The sequence below is a fragment of the Camelus dromedarius genome, chromosome 27, assembly GCF_036321535.1.
Source record: "Camelus dromedarius isolate mCamDro1 chromosome 27, mCamDro1.pat, whole genome shotgun sequence".
Taxonomy (NCBI): domain Eukaryota; kingdom Metazoa; phylum Chordata; class Mammalia; order Artiodactyla; family Camelidae; genus Camelus; species Camelus dromedarius.
The window spans coordinates 9,728,942-9,742,285 of NC_087462.1; the positions used below are offsets into that span (position 1 = coordinate 9,728,942).

The window sequence follows — 13,344 nt, forward strand, 5'->3', positions numbered from 1 at the left end:
TGGTTTCATTTGATCGTTTGGGCATAAAAAGGAAAACTGCCATGGGGAAGTATACTTGGTGTCATTCTGAAAGCTGACACTGAAGTTCTCAAGGAGACACAGGGTTTTTAAAACTCTCACGGAACTTCAGGAAGATTTTTGAGGAAGTGATATTTCTGGCAAAGAAAAATTTCAGCAAAGTTCAGAAAACCCTCCACCTTTATGCCAATGTGTTCGGTTTTTGGTTAAATGCAAAGGAAATTAAGTTTTCTGCTTTTGGAGTTGACAGAAGAGACAGAGAGAGCCCTTTGGAGGGGAAGAGCCTGTCCTCCCTGGGGGTTCGTGTTCCTGGCTGAAAAAAGGTGACCCACTTTCTTACTTGGGACTGGAGACCAACAAGGTCAGATTGTGGCTGTCCCCAATGCCCTCCACCCAGCTTGTGCCACAATTCCTGTTTCCACCCCTCCCCCACTCCTGTTTCTACAGCCCCAGAGGGACTCCAGGGTGACCATGAATGGGGAGGCCAGGGGAGGGACCTGGGAGAGTGTGCTGGGGACAAGGTGGAGGCACAGAGGTAAAGGCGCAGAGACAGAGGCTTTGAGTGGTAATGAGACAGGTGGAGACAGGGAGGCAGAATAAAGCAAGGGCAGGCCAGGGGCTGGCCCTGTGGGGTGGGAGGGAGGTGCAGTCTGAGAGGCTGGGCAGCTAGGGGATTCTCAGTCTCAGCCAGGGATTGAGAGCTGTTCTCCTGAAATTGCTCCAAATTCTCACCCATTCCCTGCCATACAACCTCCCCTCAGGATTCAGTCACCCCCACACCCTTCCCTCTCTTCGCCTGATACCAGATCTGATCGTACTCTTCCTGCTCACACACCTGCCATGGCTCCCCATTTCCCCCAGGGCTGATTTTCAGGAACCTGGCAGGTATGTCTAAGGTGAAGCCAGCAGAGTAAGTGAATAATAATGATATTTTAGGTCCCATTTGCAGCCCTGAGCCCAGCCCTTTATGTGTATACTCTCTCCCTCTTTTTTCTTTCTTTCTTTTTTTTTTTTTTTTCGGTTGTTTTTTTTTTTTCTGGGGGGGGGATTAGGTTTCTTTATCTTTTAAAAAAATAGGTGAGGTTTTATTTTTAACAGAGGGACTGAGGATTGAACCCACGAACTCATACAGGATAAGCACTCTACCACTGAGCTCTACCCTCCCCATAGTCTTTTACGTTGTTCAGCCCTAAATCCCACAACTGCACAGTGAGATGTCTCAAGTCCCTGGGGCACCAGACAAGGCGAGACCAATCTCCAGCTCTAGCTGACTCCAGAAGGAGAAGCCGTTTCCTGCTCACTTCCGGATTTACGCCGGAGTTGGGGCGCGGGGGTGGGGGTGAGGGTGTTGGTGGTGGGGGAGGGTAAGTCTCAGACCCATTCTCCCATACTCTGAAGCTCTGGGCCTTCAGCCCCTAGCAACCGGGTCTGCAGACTGGGGCGACCCCTGGTGGCCGGCAGTGGAACTAGAGGCTGGACTCTTCCCTCCCTTCAGCCTCACTGCCTCCGTTGTTGGTTCGGGGGAAGTCCTCCAGTTCTCCTTCCAGGTGGACCCTCTCCCAATAAAGGCCCTGACCAGACACCTCCAAGCCACCTCCAAGGTGGGTGGGGGGATAATGAGCAGGACTGGCTGAGGCAGGATCACAGTTTCAAAGGGCTCCTCTTTCCCTCTTTACACCAGCCTCTTCAGAATTTTTTCAAAACAAATTTTAATTATTTTAGAGGTAATACATGCACATGATTTTTAAAATGCAAGCTTTACAAAAAGGTATACAGAGAAACATAAGACTCCCTCCCCTGCCAATCCCCAGATCTCTGATTCCTTTTCCAGAGGCCACAGCTGCGTCCAGTTTCTTTCAGAGATACTTGGATAAAAGTTTTCCCCAGTGCCAGATTTTAAAAGATGTACACAAATTATTGCTCTCCTGCTTTTTACATTAATGAGTCTCAGAGAAGATCTGTCTTGGTCTTTTTAACAGGTGTATAATATTCCATGGTGTGGATGGACAGACACTCGTTTAAATAGTTCCCAACTGGTGGAAATTGAGATTGTGCCCCATTTTTTTTTTGCAATTACCAAGAATTCCCTCATTCTCTCCCCTAATCCTGTCTCCTTTTTTAAAGTAAACTTTTTATTTTGGAATAAGTTTAGATTTACAGAAAATTTGCAGAGATAATACAGAGAGCCTCTGAATACCTCTCACCCAGTTACTTTCATTGTTAACATCTTGTATAGCATGGTTCATTTGTCAAAACTAAGAAATTAATCTTAGTATATTACTATGGACTAAACTCTAGACTTTATTTAATTTCCTCACGAAGTGTTTTTCTGTTCCAGGATCCAACCCAGGATTCGCCGTTGCATTTAGTCCATCATTTTGTATGCATTTAAATATGACTGTAGAAAAATTCTTGAAGAGGAATTGATAGGGCAAACAGTAGATGCACTTTTAATTTGAGACATTCTAGAAAATTGCCCTCCTAAGTGGTTGTACCCATGAGCAGTCCCACCAGCACGGTGTGGGATTGCTTGCTTCCCCACAGCAGTGCCAACACAGTGTATTCACAAACTTTTAATTGGTTTTTATTTTCATCTTTGCCCTGTGAATGGGTAGGAAGTGGTACCATATAGTTTCAGTCCGCATTGCTTCTTGAGGAACGAGACTAGGCACATTTTTGTGTGTCTCTTTGAACTGGCTGCCGATGTTCTTTGCCTATTTTCTACTGAGTTATTTTTTGAGAAATTAATTTAGAAGAGATCCTTACATACTAAGGAAAGTAGTTTATTCCTGGATATTAAAAAAACTATCTGAAATGGATCTTTCTTTTCTTCCAAAAGATTTTCTACAGAGTTGTTAAGATATAGGAGAGTTTCCACTAATTCTCTTGGGTTTTCTATATATAGTCATACCAACAGCAGATAATATCATTAGGTTGAATCATCACAAAAACCCAAACTCAGACACGGCAAAATAACCAGCCTGGGCTTTTAAACGCCAACATCATGAAAGGCAAAGACAGACTGAGGAATATTCCAGATTAATACAATGTGTAAACCAGGACTCCTTGTTATAACTTCTTTGTTAAAAAGGACATTATCAGAACAGTTGGCAAAATCAGATTAAGGTTGAGAGATTAGAACCTAAGTGTCCAGCAAGTGGATAAAGATGTAGCATACATATACAACGGAATATTACTAAGCCACAAAAAAGTCTTGCCATTCTCAACAACATGGTTGCTTCTGAAGGGTATTATGTTAACTGAAATAAGTCAGAGAAAGACAAATACTGTATAATTTCACATGAAATTGTTGCTATTATGATAAATTCTTCAGAATTTTTCTCATTTGATCCATCAGTATGGTGAACTTTCTGAACAGACTTCCAAATACTGAACCATCTCTGCATCTCAGGCACATGTCTTTATGTTAAGGTGTATTTTAAAAATGTGTTACATGATTCTCTGCTAAAATTCCATTTGGAATTGTACCCTCCTCAAAGGGAGAGGGGTCTATAGTTTTCCTGTTGTGCCATCTTTCTCAGCTTTTGGTGTCCAGGATCTGCTGGCTCTCATGATTCCGACAATTACAGACAAGGTAAACTGAGGACCAGAGAGAAGTGATTCTTTCAGCCTACTCCTGGGCCAGGGTGGACCCTAAGTCCTTATATCTGTGGGATGTGGACAAAACTTTCCTTAGAGGGGACTTAGGCCCTGGCTCTGCACTGTCTCACCTTGTGACCAAATGGACCTCAGTTTTTCCGTCTGTAGAACAAGCACTAGATGGTCAGGGAGAGAGGGTCGGGTCTTCTTTCTGAACACTTTCCGTTCAGGGCGGCAGCTGGGTCAAAAGCTGAGCGCTGCTGGGTGTAGACTGGGTATCTCATCCAGCGTGGGCACCTCTATATGTGTCCCTGCGGGGCCCCCAGTGTCCGTCCTCCTGGCCTGGAGCCCCAGTCTTGCTGGGGGCTGACTCACCCTCGTGCGCGCCGCGCTGGTCGCCGGCAGCTTCCCGATGTTCCCGGGCGAGAGCGAGAGCGGGGGCTTGGCCGGGGTCGGGACCCCGAGCGGGTCCGTGGGTGTGGCAGTCTGCGCTGGGGGCCCATCTGGGCTTCCAGGGCGTTACTGCCGGGAAGGGGGAAGGGACCTGTCAGCACCTGGAGACTCTCCAGCATTCTTTCTTCCTTCCTGGGAACCCCACTCCTCAGAGATCCCATGCTCCACCCCTGGCCATTTCCAGGACCCCTCTCCAGGGACTCCCAAACTTTTTCCCAGAAGCTCCGCCTCCAGGCCCCAAGCCCCTCCCTCGATATTCGCTTTTCTTGCACCCTCACTTCACTCCTCGCCCTCCCCGGAGCCCCCACGATGCCCCCAACTCCAGGAAACCAAGCCTCCAGAGTGCCCTCCTCAACCAGGGCTTCCCGCCCCCAAAGAGCCCACCTTGCGTCACCACCCCCAGGTTCTACTCCAGCACCTTAACTTCGCCCCTCCCAAGGCCCCGCCCACACGGCCCAGTCCCCCACCCCTTCCGGCCCCGGCCTCACTCACACGCGTTCGCGCAGCGCCGCCTCCCGGGCTGCGCAGGCTTCACCCTCGGCCACGGCCGCGCGCGCGCGCCGCTGTGCCTCGTCCAGCCGTTGCGCAGACTCGGTGGCCGCCGCCTCCCAGCGCGCCAGGGCTTCTGCGGGAGCAGGGAACCCGGTGAGGTTGGAGACCAGGCTCTCGCCCCGCGCACACCCGCTCCGAGTTTATAGTCTGCCAACTATTTGCGTAATTTGTTTTATTTGATTTAAGCTTGTGTGCTGTTTGCATGACCTTCACGTGCCATTTGCATAGCTTTTCATAGGTTTACATTGCTTTGGGGAGTCCTTACATGGCGTGTGCGTATTTTGTTGCATTTGCATTGTTTTGTGACATTTGCAGAACCTTTGCATATTATGTGCATTTCTTTCACAAGTTTCCGTGTTCATTTGCTTTACGTTTGCACCTGTGCGATTGCACCTGTGCAAGTCATTTGCGTAGGTAGGAACCTTCTAGGCTCCTCTCACCTCTAACCCTGCCCATTCCTTTGCACCCCAACACACCTGTCAGCGCCCCGTTCTCAGCCCCCATCTGGGTCCCCTGTGCCTTGGCCTCGTCCATCTCAGTCTTCAGTGTCATCAGTTGGGTCTGAAGCCGACTCTGCAGAGTGGAGAGGAAATGAGGCGGGTAGGGGGAATGGGAGAAGGAGTGAATTGGCCCCGCCCTTTCTAGGGGAGACTGAGACGACACTAATGTTCCTTAAGCTTTATTTGCAATGTCCTTGAGCGTCCTGTAATTGTAAAACACGGAAGTGGTCTCTGAAGTCTGGGGTACGAAGTGGTGACTGGTGCCTGACTGGAAGGAGATCTCTGCCCAGGTCCACCAATCCCCACTCCAGATCAACGGGGTGTAGAAAAGGTTTAGCTCTGCCTACAGACACTGGTTCCAATCCTAGCTGTAGACTTGCCGATGGATTTTAAACGAACACAAGCCAATTTGGTGTTTAACAATGTTGGGTTTCTGGGGTATCCTTAGTCACTTCTGTGAGACATTCTGCAAAGCAACTGGCCTGACTTCCTCAGAGAATCTTCAATAGAGGGGCAGAGCCAGAATTTGAACCCAGGGCAGATTGCCTTTAACTTGGCTGCCCCAAGTCCTTCACTTAGGCAGGCAGGAGAGGCAAGTTTCAGTTTCTAAAATTCACACACTGCCCAGCCACTACTGGGCGGGGTACGCAGAGGTATGCAGTAGTTACTCAATAAATGTGAATGGTTGGGACTTTGAGGATGGTTTTTCTGTGAGGCCCAGGGCTGGGAAGGGTTAAGAAAGAGTCTGAAGGAGGTGGCAAGAGGAAAAGGGAGGACCTGGCTGGTACCTCCCCCAAGAGGCCAACTTTAGCCTCTTAATTACAGGTGACTTGAATGTCCCTATCTTGAAATAGGGCTGCTGGACACTGGCAGGGCTGGGGGAGTGGAGGGTTGGGGAGGAGTGTTGAGTGGGTGTCTGGGGGGAGGGTTAGCACAGGGCCTCCCCAGGTGGGCTCAGGGGTCTGGGGCTTCCCTAGCTACCGACCATTGACCTGGCAAATAGCAGAGAAGAGTGGAGGCTTCTTGGTCAGAAGGTAGACTCAAGGATGAACTGGCAATGTAGGAGTTGGAAGGAATTACCGTGCTATTCTCATTTGCCTCCCTCAGTTGAAGAACTGAGGAAACCAAGGCCCAGGGGAGGGACCCTGGGGATGTATGTAAGCCCTTTTCCCCCAAAGCCTGAATTTCCCAGCACCCCACCCTACCCACGTACCTGGCGGCCCTCACAGGCCCTTAGGGCCTCCTCCAGCTGCCCACGGACACTCTCGGCCTGGTTCAGCTGCCTGGTCAGGGCCTCCTCGCGCTGGGCCGCCTCTGCCAGCCGCCGCCGCAGCTCCTCGACTTCGGGCGCCGGGTCCCCAGGCGGCGCCGTGGTGTTAGTCCCTGGTTCTGGGCAGAGAGGCTTCCGGGAGGCCGAGGCGGCCAGATTCCAGGCCAGTAGGGCTGCTCCGGCGGCCACCGCTGCCAGAAATACAGCAGCCCCGCAGAGGGCGAACACCCGCCATGCGCGTCCCGGCTCCGGCCCCTGCTCGGCCATGCCGCCGTCCACAGCTCTAACCCCAGACGGCCACGAGCATTTAATTGGCACCTTGGGGAGCCAGGGACACCCACGGTTCCGCCCCGCCCGGCGGTGGCTTCTAGTTTGTTGGGAGGGGCTGGACCTGCGCCAGGGGCAAGTCCAGGCTACTCGAGCCCAGGACGGGACTTGGGGGTCCTGGGTTCCAGTCTCGCTTCTGCATCCCATGTGCTGTCCTCTGAGACTCAGTTTCCCTCTCTGTGAAGTTAAGACAACAGCAGCTCCTGCCCTACTGGGTTTATTGGGAATCACATGAGCACATCTGCACATAGCACTCACTTCCACAGGAGGATGCTCTGCGAAGGTCTAGGTGTATATTGTCCCCACTCTGTTCATGAAGAAACCGAGGCTACATGAGCAACTGAAGTTAGCCTGGCTCCAGCTGCCACACTTTTTGTGACCTGCTGTGAGGGCCAGAGGGTAGATGCAAGGATGGACAGTCCCCATCTCCCTGACTGTTCTCCACTAGGCCACCAGGGGGCAAACTTACAACATGAATCTAGGCCAACTTATCCCCTTCCCCTAGCTTCCCTCCCCTGTGGCAAATCAAATCCTCCTCTTCCCCTTGGGCCCTCATCCCCCTTCTCCTCCTGGCCCTCCTCCATTGCCATCTCCCTTCCTCCTCCTCTTCGCTCACCCTACTTTCCCCCTTGTCTCCCCACCATCTTCCCATTTTCCCTCTACCCTTCCCCATATCTTAATCCTTCCCCCTTCTCTTCCTCCTTCCCCTGCAAGGCCCCTAGCAAGTATTTGATGTCATTTCCTCCTGCCGACTCCCTCCAGCCTTCAACAGTCTTCAGGCAAGTGCATTCCTACCCCAGGGCCTTTGCATTGGTTGTTCCCTCTGCCTGAGGGCCCTATCCTCTCTCTTTGCCCAGCTAACTCTTCCTTACCAGCTCTCCCCTGTCTACCAGAGTACCTCCTCCTCCAGAACCCTCCCCCTTCCCCATTAAGTCAGGCTGCTTTGGATCAGTTTCCTCAGCTCTGCTGTAGTTTTATGTCTTATGTGTTTGGTTCCTGGCTGCCTCCCCCATCAGACTGGGTGAGCCCCTAAAAGGCAAAGCCCGCAAAGCCTCCTTCCCTCTGCCATGGCATGGACCTGGAGCACAGCAGTTATGTAATAAATGTGAACTAGAATCTGTGTCCCTCCCTGCCTCCCACGTCACATAAAGAAACTGCCCAGAGAGGCCAAGTCTCAGGCCAGGGACACACAGCAGCTGCTGGTCCCTGCCAGATTCCCATTGGAGCTGGACCACCCCCTACCCCCCAGACCTGTAGCACCCCTTAGTCCTGACTTCTCAACCCCTGGCTGGGTCACAGCCAGCCAGGGAAGAGGGGCACTTTTTGGAAAGAGAGAAGTTTATACCCCGGCCCTTGTGTGGGGGTTTGGAGGGAGAAACTGAGCAGGTTGAACCCATGATCTTTGGCAAACCTGTCTCCCTCCATCAGCGAGACACAGCTCAGATGTGGTGGGGCAGTGCTGTTTGGGGACATTCCAGTAGCCCAAGTTGGGAGTTGGGGTGGAGGATGTTGGGTGTGGGTGGGAATGGACTGAGGTCATGTGAGAATGGCTTGCTTACTGGCAATTGAGAGAACCTGCTGGAAGCAGAGGATTCCATAGTCTGAGCAGCTGAGAAACCCTGAACAAGTCCAATCACTTCTCTGGACCTCAGTTTCCTCATTTGTTAGGTGGGGCTATTGAAGGGAATGTGAAGTGACTCAGTCATTGTAAAGGGATTCTGTGAGGGCTCCGACAGAAGTGAGGGGGACCCAAGACTTGCCCTCTATAGCTGACGTTTTCACTGGAATTGATTCTGCTCCCACCTCCCCAGGGAAAAGGAGAACTTGATAATGTCTGGAGGCATTTTTTGTTGTTGTTGCCACATCCTGGGGGTAAGGTGTTACGGGCATCTAGAGGGTGGGGGCCAGGGATGCTGCTAACATCCTACAGTGCACAGGACGGCCCCCCAACGCAGAGAACGATCCGACCCCAAATGTCAAGGATGCTGAGGCTGAGAAACCTTGCCCTCGAACTTCAGAGTGAAGAGTGGGTGTCCCTAGCAGCAGGAGCTGCTCACTAGTCAAGGCTGTGGGGCAGGAAGGAACTTGACAAAGTTCCAGAGAAATGATTGGGGCAGGGGGAGGGGGGTTGGAGCAAGGGGAAGTTAGGGGACAAGGGGGTCAGAGGGCCTGTGGCAGGGATGGTGTTTGGGGGTCCCTAGGAGGACAGCAGAAGCCATAGAGGGGGAATCTACCAACCATCTGAGTGGGGACCAGGGGACCTGAGGGCAGTGCAGAATTCTGGGAATTCTGGGTAGATGCAAGCATCCACCCCCAGTGCCACATACAGGAAGCTGCCTGGACAATAGTTGGGATTCCAGGAGAACTTAGAGGAAGGAAGAGGAGGGAACTGTGGGGCATGGGAGGATGCAAGAAAGTGGGTTAAAGGGTCTGTCAGACCGTAGCCCTCAATTCTGAGAAGCAGAGAGGCTCTCTGGAGGAGGGGCTCCCAGAGCTTGGTACTGCAGGATGAATAAGGGTTTGGGGGATGTAGAAGAGGGGGGCATTGTGACACAGGCATGGTCTGTATGTGTCTGCAGATCCAGATTTGAATCCGAGCCCTGCACTTTCTGTGGGAAGGGATTGGGAACCAGGACAAAGTGTCTCTTTCACAGCCTCAGTTTCCTCCTGGAACCACTGTTATTAGGAGAAGATCCGGTGAGGAGATGGGAGTAGACCACTCTGCAGGCATGTTGCTGAAAGATCAGCTCCGTCCCTGACGAGCCAAATAACTCAGAGACCAGGTCTTAGGGTTTAGAAGAAAAGAGGTATTTTTATTGCTTTGCCAGGCAAAGGGGCCTCACAGCAGGCTAGTGCCTTCAAAACTGTGAGCCCGTTTTAGGGCTGGGGCTTAGTGATTATACAGTGAACAAATTGGGGTGTAAAAGGGGACATTAATTAACAAAAGTCTCTGTTAAATCTTCCTCCTGGAAGCAGAGGATTCCATAGTCTGAATCTTGGTGTGTCTGCCCATGACCTTCTTTATCTGATCAGATTCATCAGGCACCAGGAGGAACTTCTAGGGGTCTGGTCATTTTCCTAGGATTATTGTCCCATGACTCCCTTCCTGGGGGAATGACTCAAATTCCAAACATGATTGTAAACTTCAATTGCCAGAGTAAGGTAAAATAAACAAGGAGGTTAATAACTCTAACTCTAACTCTAACAATGGGCCTGGGGCTGGGGCCAGTGTCCGGTCAATCAGATTTGCTGACCATTTTAAATCAAACGGCAAGTATAGGGCCAGGAATTAGCCTAAGTGTGGCCATTTTGTTATTTCTCCTTCAGGCAGGGAGCACTGACCTGGGTGTAGAGTCCTTTAAGATAATCCCAGCAGAGGAAAGGGTTGGGGAGGCCCTGGAGTGGTGCTGGCTGGAACCCCAGGGATTCCTGGGGACATTCTAGAACAGGGAAGGCTGGGTGTAGATGTCAATAGGTGTCCACCCTTGCCCACAGGGCAGGTCCTAGATGCTTGGGGTGGCACAATAATACTCCAAAAACTTTAGAGTAAGGTTTTTTCCCCCCTCAATGGGGCCCAAAGACCCCAGAAGGAAGTGACCTTCTAGAAACCGTAACAGCAAGAAGCACTCTGCATGCCCTCCCCAGCTCTAGGGCAGCCTTGGGCCCACTCCACTACTTCTCCATTCCCAAGGCATCCCTCGGGAGCTGCCCCATGGACCCCCTGCTGCCACCCCATTCCCCACCCCCCCAACCATGTTGCCATGTGGTCCCCTGAGAAAGCTGAGTGGGAACCGGACCAGTCCAGGTTGTGGCCTAAAAGACATCAAAATAGGGACTCAGAGGTGGACAGAACAGGGGCTCCGCCCCCTCTGAAGCCCCGCCCGGCTCCAGGGCCCCTTCCCTCCTCAGGGAGCTCTCTGTCCCGCTCCAAGATCCTTCTCCTCTGTGCCCAGCCCTCTACCTCCGCAGACAGGTCACCTCCCCAGGCCCTGACCCATCCCTGACTCCCGGCCCTTCTCAGCTTCTCCCCCTGGCTACTCCCCTCCTTACCGGCCGGCTTCCTGGGACCTCAGCCCTGCCAAGACTCGAGGCATAGGATCAACATGTTCAGAGTGATCAGGAAGCCCAGGATGCTCCAGCAGCTGGAAGAGCTGTTAGCTGCTGAGGCCTCACTTCTTTTTCTGGAGTAGAGAAAGGGACAACTCTGGCAGCTGCTGGATGGCTCCAGCAGCTCTAGGCTTCTCCCCTAAGAATCTCCACTCCTCCACCCACCACCAAGTCACTGGGGGGGAGAGTGGGCACTGGCCAACCCATGGCTGTGTGACACAAGGGACAAGGCTGGGGCTTTTAAACTTTGCTCCCTGAGCAACGATGAGTTTCTCCGATCCAAAGGGGTCCAGAGTCTTGGGGGTGGGGTGAAAGGGGCGTGGCCTGAGGGGCGTCATCTCGGACCTTTGTCGCTCTGCCTCCTCCAAAGTGTTCAGCTTCTGTTTCAATGTCAGGACCTCATCTGGTGGAGAGAGGCGGGGAGACAGAATCAGGGGCCCTGTCAACACGGTGGCCACACCCCTTGCCTGACCCCACCCCCTCCAACCCTGCCCTCCTCCAGCCCCAGCTTGGAAAGCTGGCCCACTCCCTTCCCCACCCCTCCAACTGGATTCTGGCCCGGGACCTCTCTCCTGACCCCAACCCTGGGACCTTCCCTCCCCAGTCCTTTTCAATACCTGGCCCACCCCTCTGAGCCCCCTCCGTGGGACCCTGGACTTGTGCTTTGCTCACCCTGAAGCTCCTCTGCACGTGCCAGCTGCTCCCGACCCAGAGCCTTCTCCTTCTCCAGGGAATCCCTCAGGGTCTCCTGGGATGGGGGGGGGTAAGGAACCGGGCTTCTGTCCCTGGGTCCTGGATCCCTCCCTAGGTCCTGGGGTCAGAGGAGCTCAGGTCCAACACCTTCTTCAGTTTCCTCTCCAACCCTCCCTGCACCTCAATCTCCCACCTTGAAGAATGGCCACAAATTCCCATCTTCCCAGGGCCACCCATAAGACTGTGATCCTCAAAATGGGAGTTTTGAGGCCCCCCACAAGAGACTTTGGAGGCTCCCCATGCCTAAACTCTAGGAGAAATTTCCAGATCCCCTGGGCTATTGCCCAGGGAGCTTGAGAGGTTCTCCCCAAACCAGAACCCAGGGGGACTTTGGAGCCAAAGTTACATGTCCAATGGGAGTGTCAAGGTCCCCTGTACCAGGACGCAAGTGAAGGTTTCAAAATCTGTCTAGACGCAGTGGAAGTATCAAGAGCCCTTTCTTTCTCTGGGACCTGGTGAAGTCCCCATCCCAATCCCTTGAGGGGGCTTCCTCTCCCCAACACTGGGGCCTGAGGGCAGTTTCTAGCTCCCCCAAATCAGTGCCCTGGAAATTGGAGAGTCCCCCCACATCCTAGCAGGGTTGCTGAAATCCCCGATTGGGGTGCTCTGGAGACTTTTAAGGCCCCCTGACACCAGCACCCTGAAGAATTTAGAGGTTCCCAAACTGTGGTGTGGATATCCAGGGGCAGTTTCAAAGTCTATCTTGATGGATCTCCACGTAGGCCCTGTGAGAGCGCCCCGAGCACAGGGCGCTCTAGTGGGTGCAGTGGCTTACCACAGATTGGATGCAGATGGTGGCCTGGGCTTTGGTCTCCTGTAAGACTTCCTCGGTCTGGGTTAGCTGCCGCTGCAGGAGGTTGGTGGAGTTCTGACACTCCTGCTCTGCTTGGAGGCCATCCTTGCAGCTCTTGCTGTTGGCCCTGATAGTGAAGATGATCAGGGGCACAAGCAGAGCCACCACCACCAACACCATCAGAAACAGCAGAAACCACAGCCATCCCGGCAGCTTGCGGCCCCGCTGCATCAACTTCCTACAGCAGTCGAGCATGGGCATAGGGCTGTAGTGATAAAAAGTGGGTGCCAACCAGATCTGCCGGTAGGGAGTTTGGATGGGAGTTAGAGAAGGGCGCTGGAACCTTCTGTGGACTGGGGCTGCCCCCTTATAAGCATAGGAGCTGTGCTGACCAATGATGAGTTCTGGGAGGGTCCTCTGACTTGGAGGTGTTGAACACGAAATCTGCAGGCAGAGGACAGCCCAGGCTTTAGGTTTCGGTTTCCTTTTCATTTTCCCAAGAAAAAAGGTGAGTTGTTTCTGCCAAATTATAGCCTTGGGGATTTCTGGGCTGGATGCTGGCCAGTGAGATCCTTTGGAGGGGCAGCTAGGACTGCCTGCGACACCCCATCTCAAGTCCCTGCCCTTCTCTTAAAAGTTTCTTTCTTTGCGGGGGGAGGGGGTAATTAGGTTTATTTATTTATTTATTTTAACGGAGATACTGGGGATTGAACCCAGGCTCTCTACCACTGAGCTATACACCCTCTCCTATGTGTTTCTGAGAGTGACAACTGCAGTTACTGAGCGCCTAGTGTATGCCAGCTTTGTCTCCATCTGTCCCATGACCTGAAGAGGTGAAGGACATTTTTGTTCCAGTCCCCAGCTGAGGAAAATGAGGTTGAGAGGTGAGTGGTGGACAGGGGGCCAGGTCTGGATCTGACCAAAGAGGCTGGGTTTTGAGTTCACGGGTCTCCGTGGTGACCTAGACCTAG

The 13,344-nt window shown here is 52.6% G+C and overlaps 2 protein-coding genes across 4 annotated transcripts; both read right to left on the bottom strand.

Moving 5' to 3' along the window:
• Positions 1 to 1,744: 1,744 nt before the first annotated feature.
• Positions 1,745 to 7,112, bottom strand: CCDC194 (coiled-coil domain containing 194). Of its 2 annotated transcripts, XM_031438253.2 has the most exons (4): positions 6,337 to 7,112; positions 5,100 to 5,196; positions 4,564 to 4,696; positions 1,745 to 4,140 (listed from the first exon to the last, which is right to left on the bottom strand). In XM_031438253.2, the coding sequence occupies exons 1-4, from the start codon at positions 6,967 to 6,969 to the stop codon at positions 3,990 to 3,992; spliced, it is 1,014 nt and encodes a 337-aa protein (XP_031294113.2). In that variant the 5' UTR covers positions 6,970 to 7,112; the 3' UTR covers positions 1,745 to 3,989. The 2 variants fall into 2 exon arrangements, 1 of the variants encoding a protein (XP_031294113.2); XR_004131929.2 differs by lacking the exons at positions 4,564 to 4,696; positions 5,100 to 5,196; positions 6,337 to 7,112 and adding an exon at positions 4,456 to 4,507 and having other exon boundaries at positions 4,007 to 4,140.
• Positions 7,113 to 9,506: 2,394 nt separating this feature from the next.
• Positions 9,507 to 12,880, bottom strand: BST2 (bone marrow stromal cell antigen 2). 2 transcript variants are annotated; one of them, XM_031437571.1, is made up of 5 exons: positions 12,356 to 12,880; positions 11,500 to 11,575; positions 11,173 to 11,230; positions 10,771 to 10,901; positions 9,507 to 10,533 (listed from the first exon to the last, which is right to left on the bottom strand). In XM_031437571.1, exons 1-4 carry the CDS (start codon positions 12,863 to 12,865, stop codon positions 10,790 to 10,792), a joined length of 756 nt encoding a protein of 251 aa, XP_031293431.1. In that variant the 5' UTR covers positions 12,866 to 12,880; the 3' UTR covers positions 9,507 to 10,533; positions 10,771 to 10,789. The 2 variants fall into 2 exon arrangements, with proteins under 2 accessions (XP_031293431.1, XP_064336056.1); XM_064479986.1 differs by having other exon boundaries at positions 11,500 to 11,638; positions 12,356 to 12,774.
• Between the last annotated feature and the right edge of the window lie 464 nt (positions 12,881 to 13,344).

Coding starts and splice junctions, on each gene's coding strand:
- CCDC194 (XM_031438253.2), bottom strand. CDS start 6,969: ATGTGCAGATGTGCTCATGTGATTCCCAATAAACCCAGTAGGGCAGGA. Junction 4,697..5,099: donor TGAGAACGGGGCGCTGACAG/GTGTGTTGGGGT, acceptor CTGCTCCCGCAG/AAGCCCTGGCGCGCTGGGAG. Junction 4,141..4,563: donor GCGGCGCTGCGCGAACGCGT/GTGAGTGAGGCC, acceptor CCTTCCCGGCAG/TAACGCCCTGGAAGCCCAGA.
- BST2 (XM_031437571.1), bottom strand. CDS start 12,865: ATGAAAAGGAAACCGAAACCTAAAGCCTGGGCTGTCCTCTGCCTGCAG. Junction 11,576..12,355: donor CCATCTGCATCCAATCTGTG/GTAAGCCACTGC, acceptor CCCCCATCCCAG/GAGACCCTGAGGGATTCCCT. Junction 11,231..11,499: donor ACGTGCAGAGGAGCTTCAGG/GTGAGCAAAGCA, acceptor TCTCTCCACCAG/ATGAGGTCCTGACATTGAAA.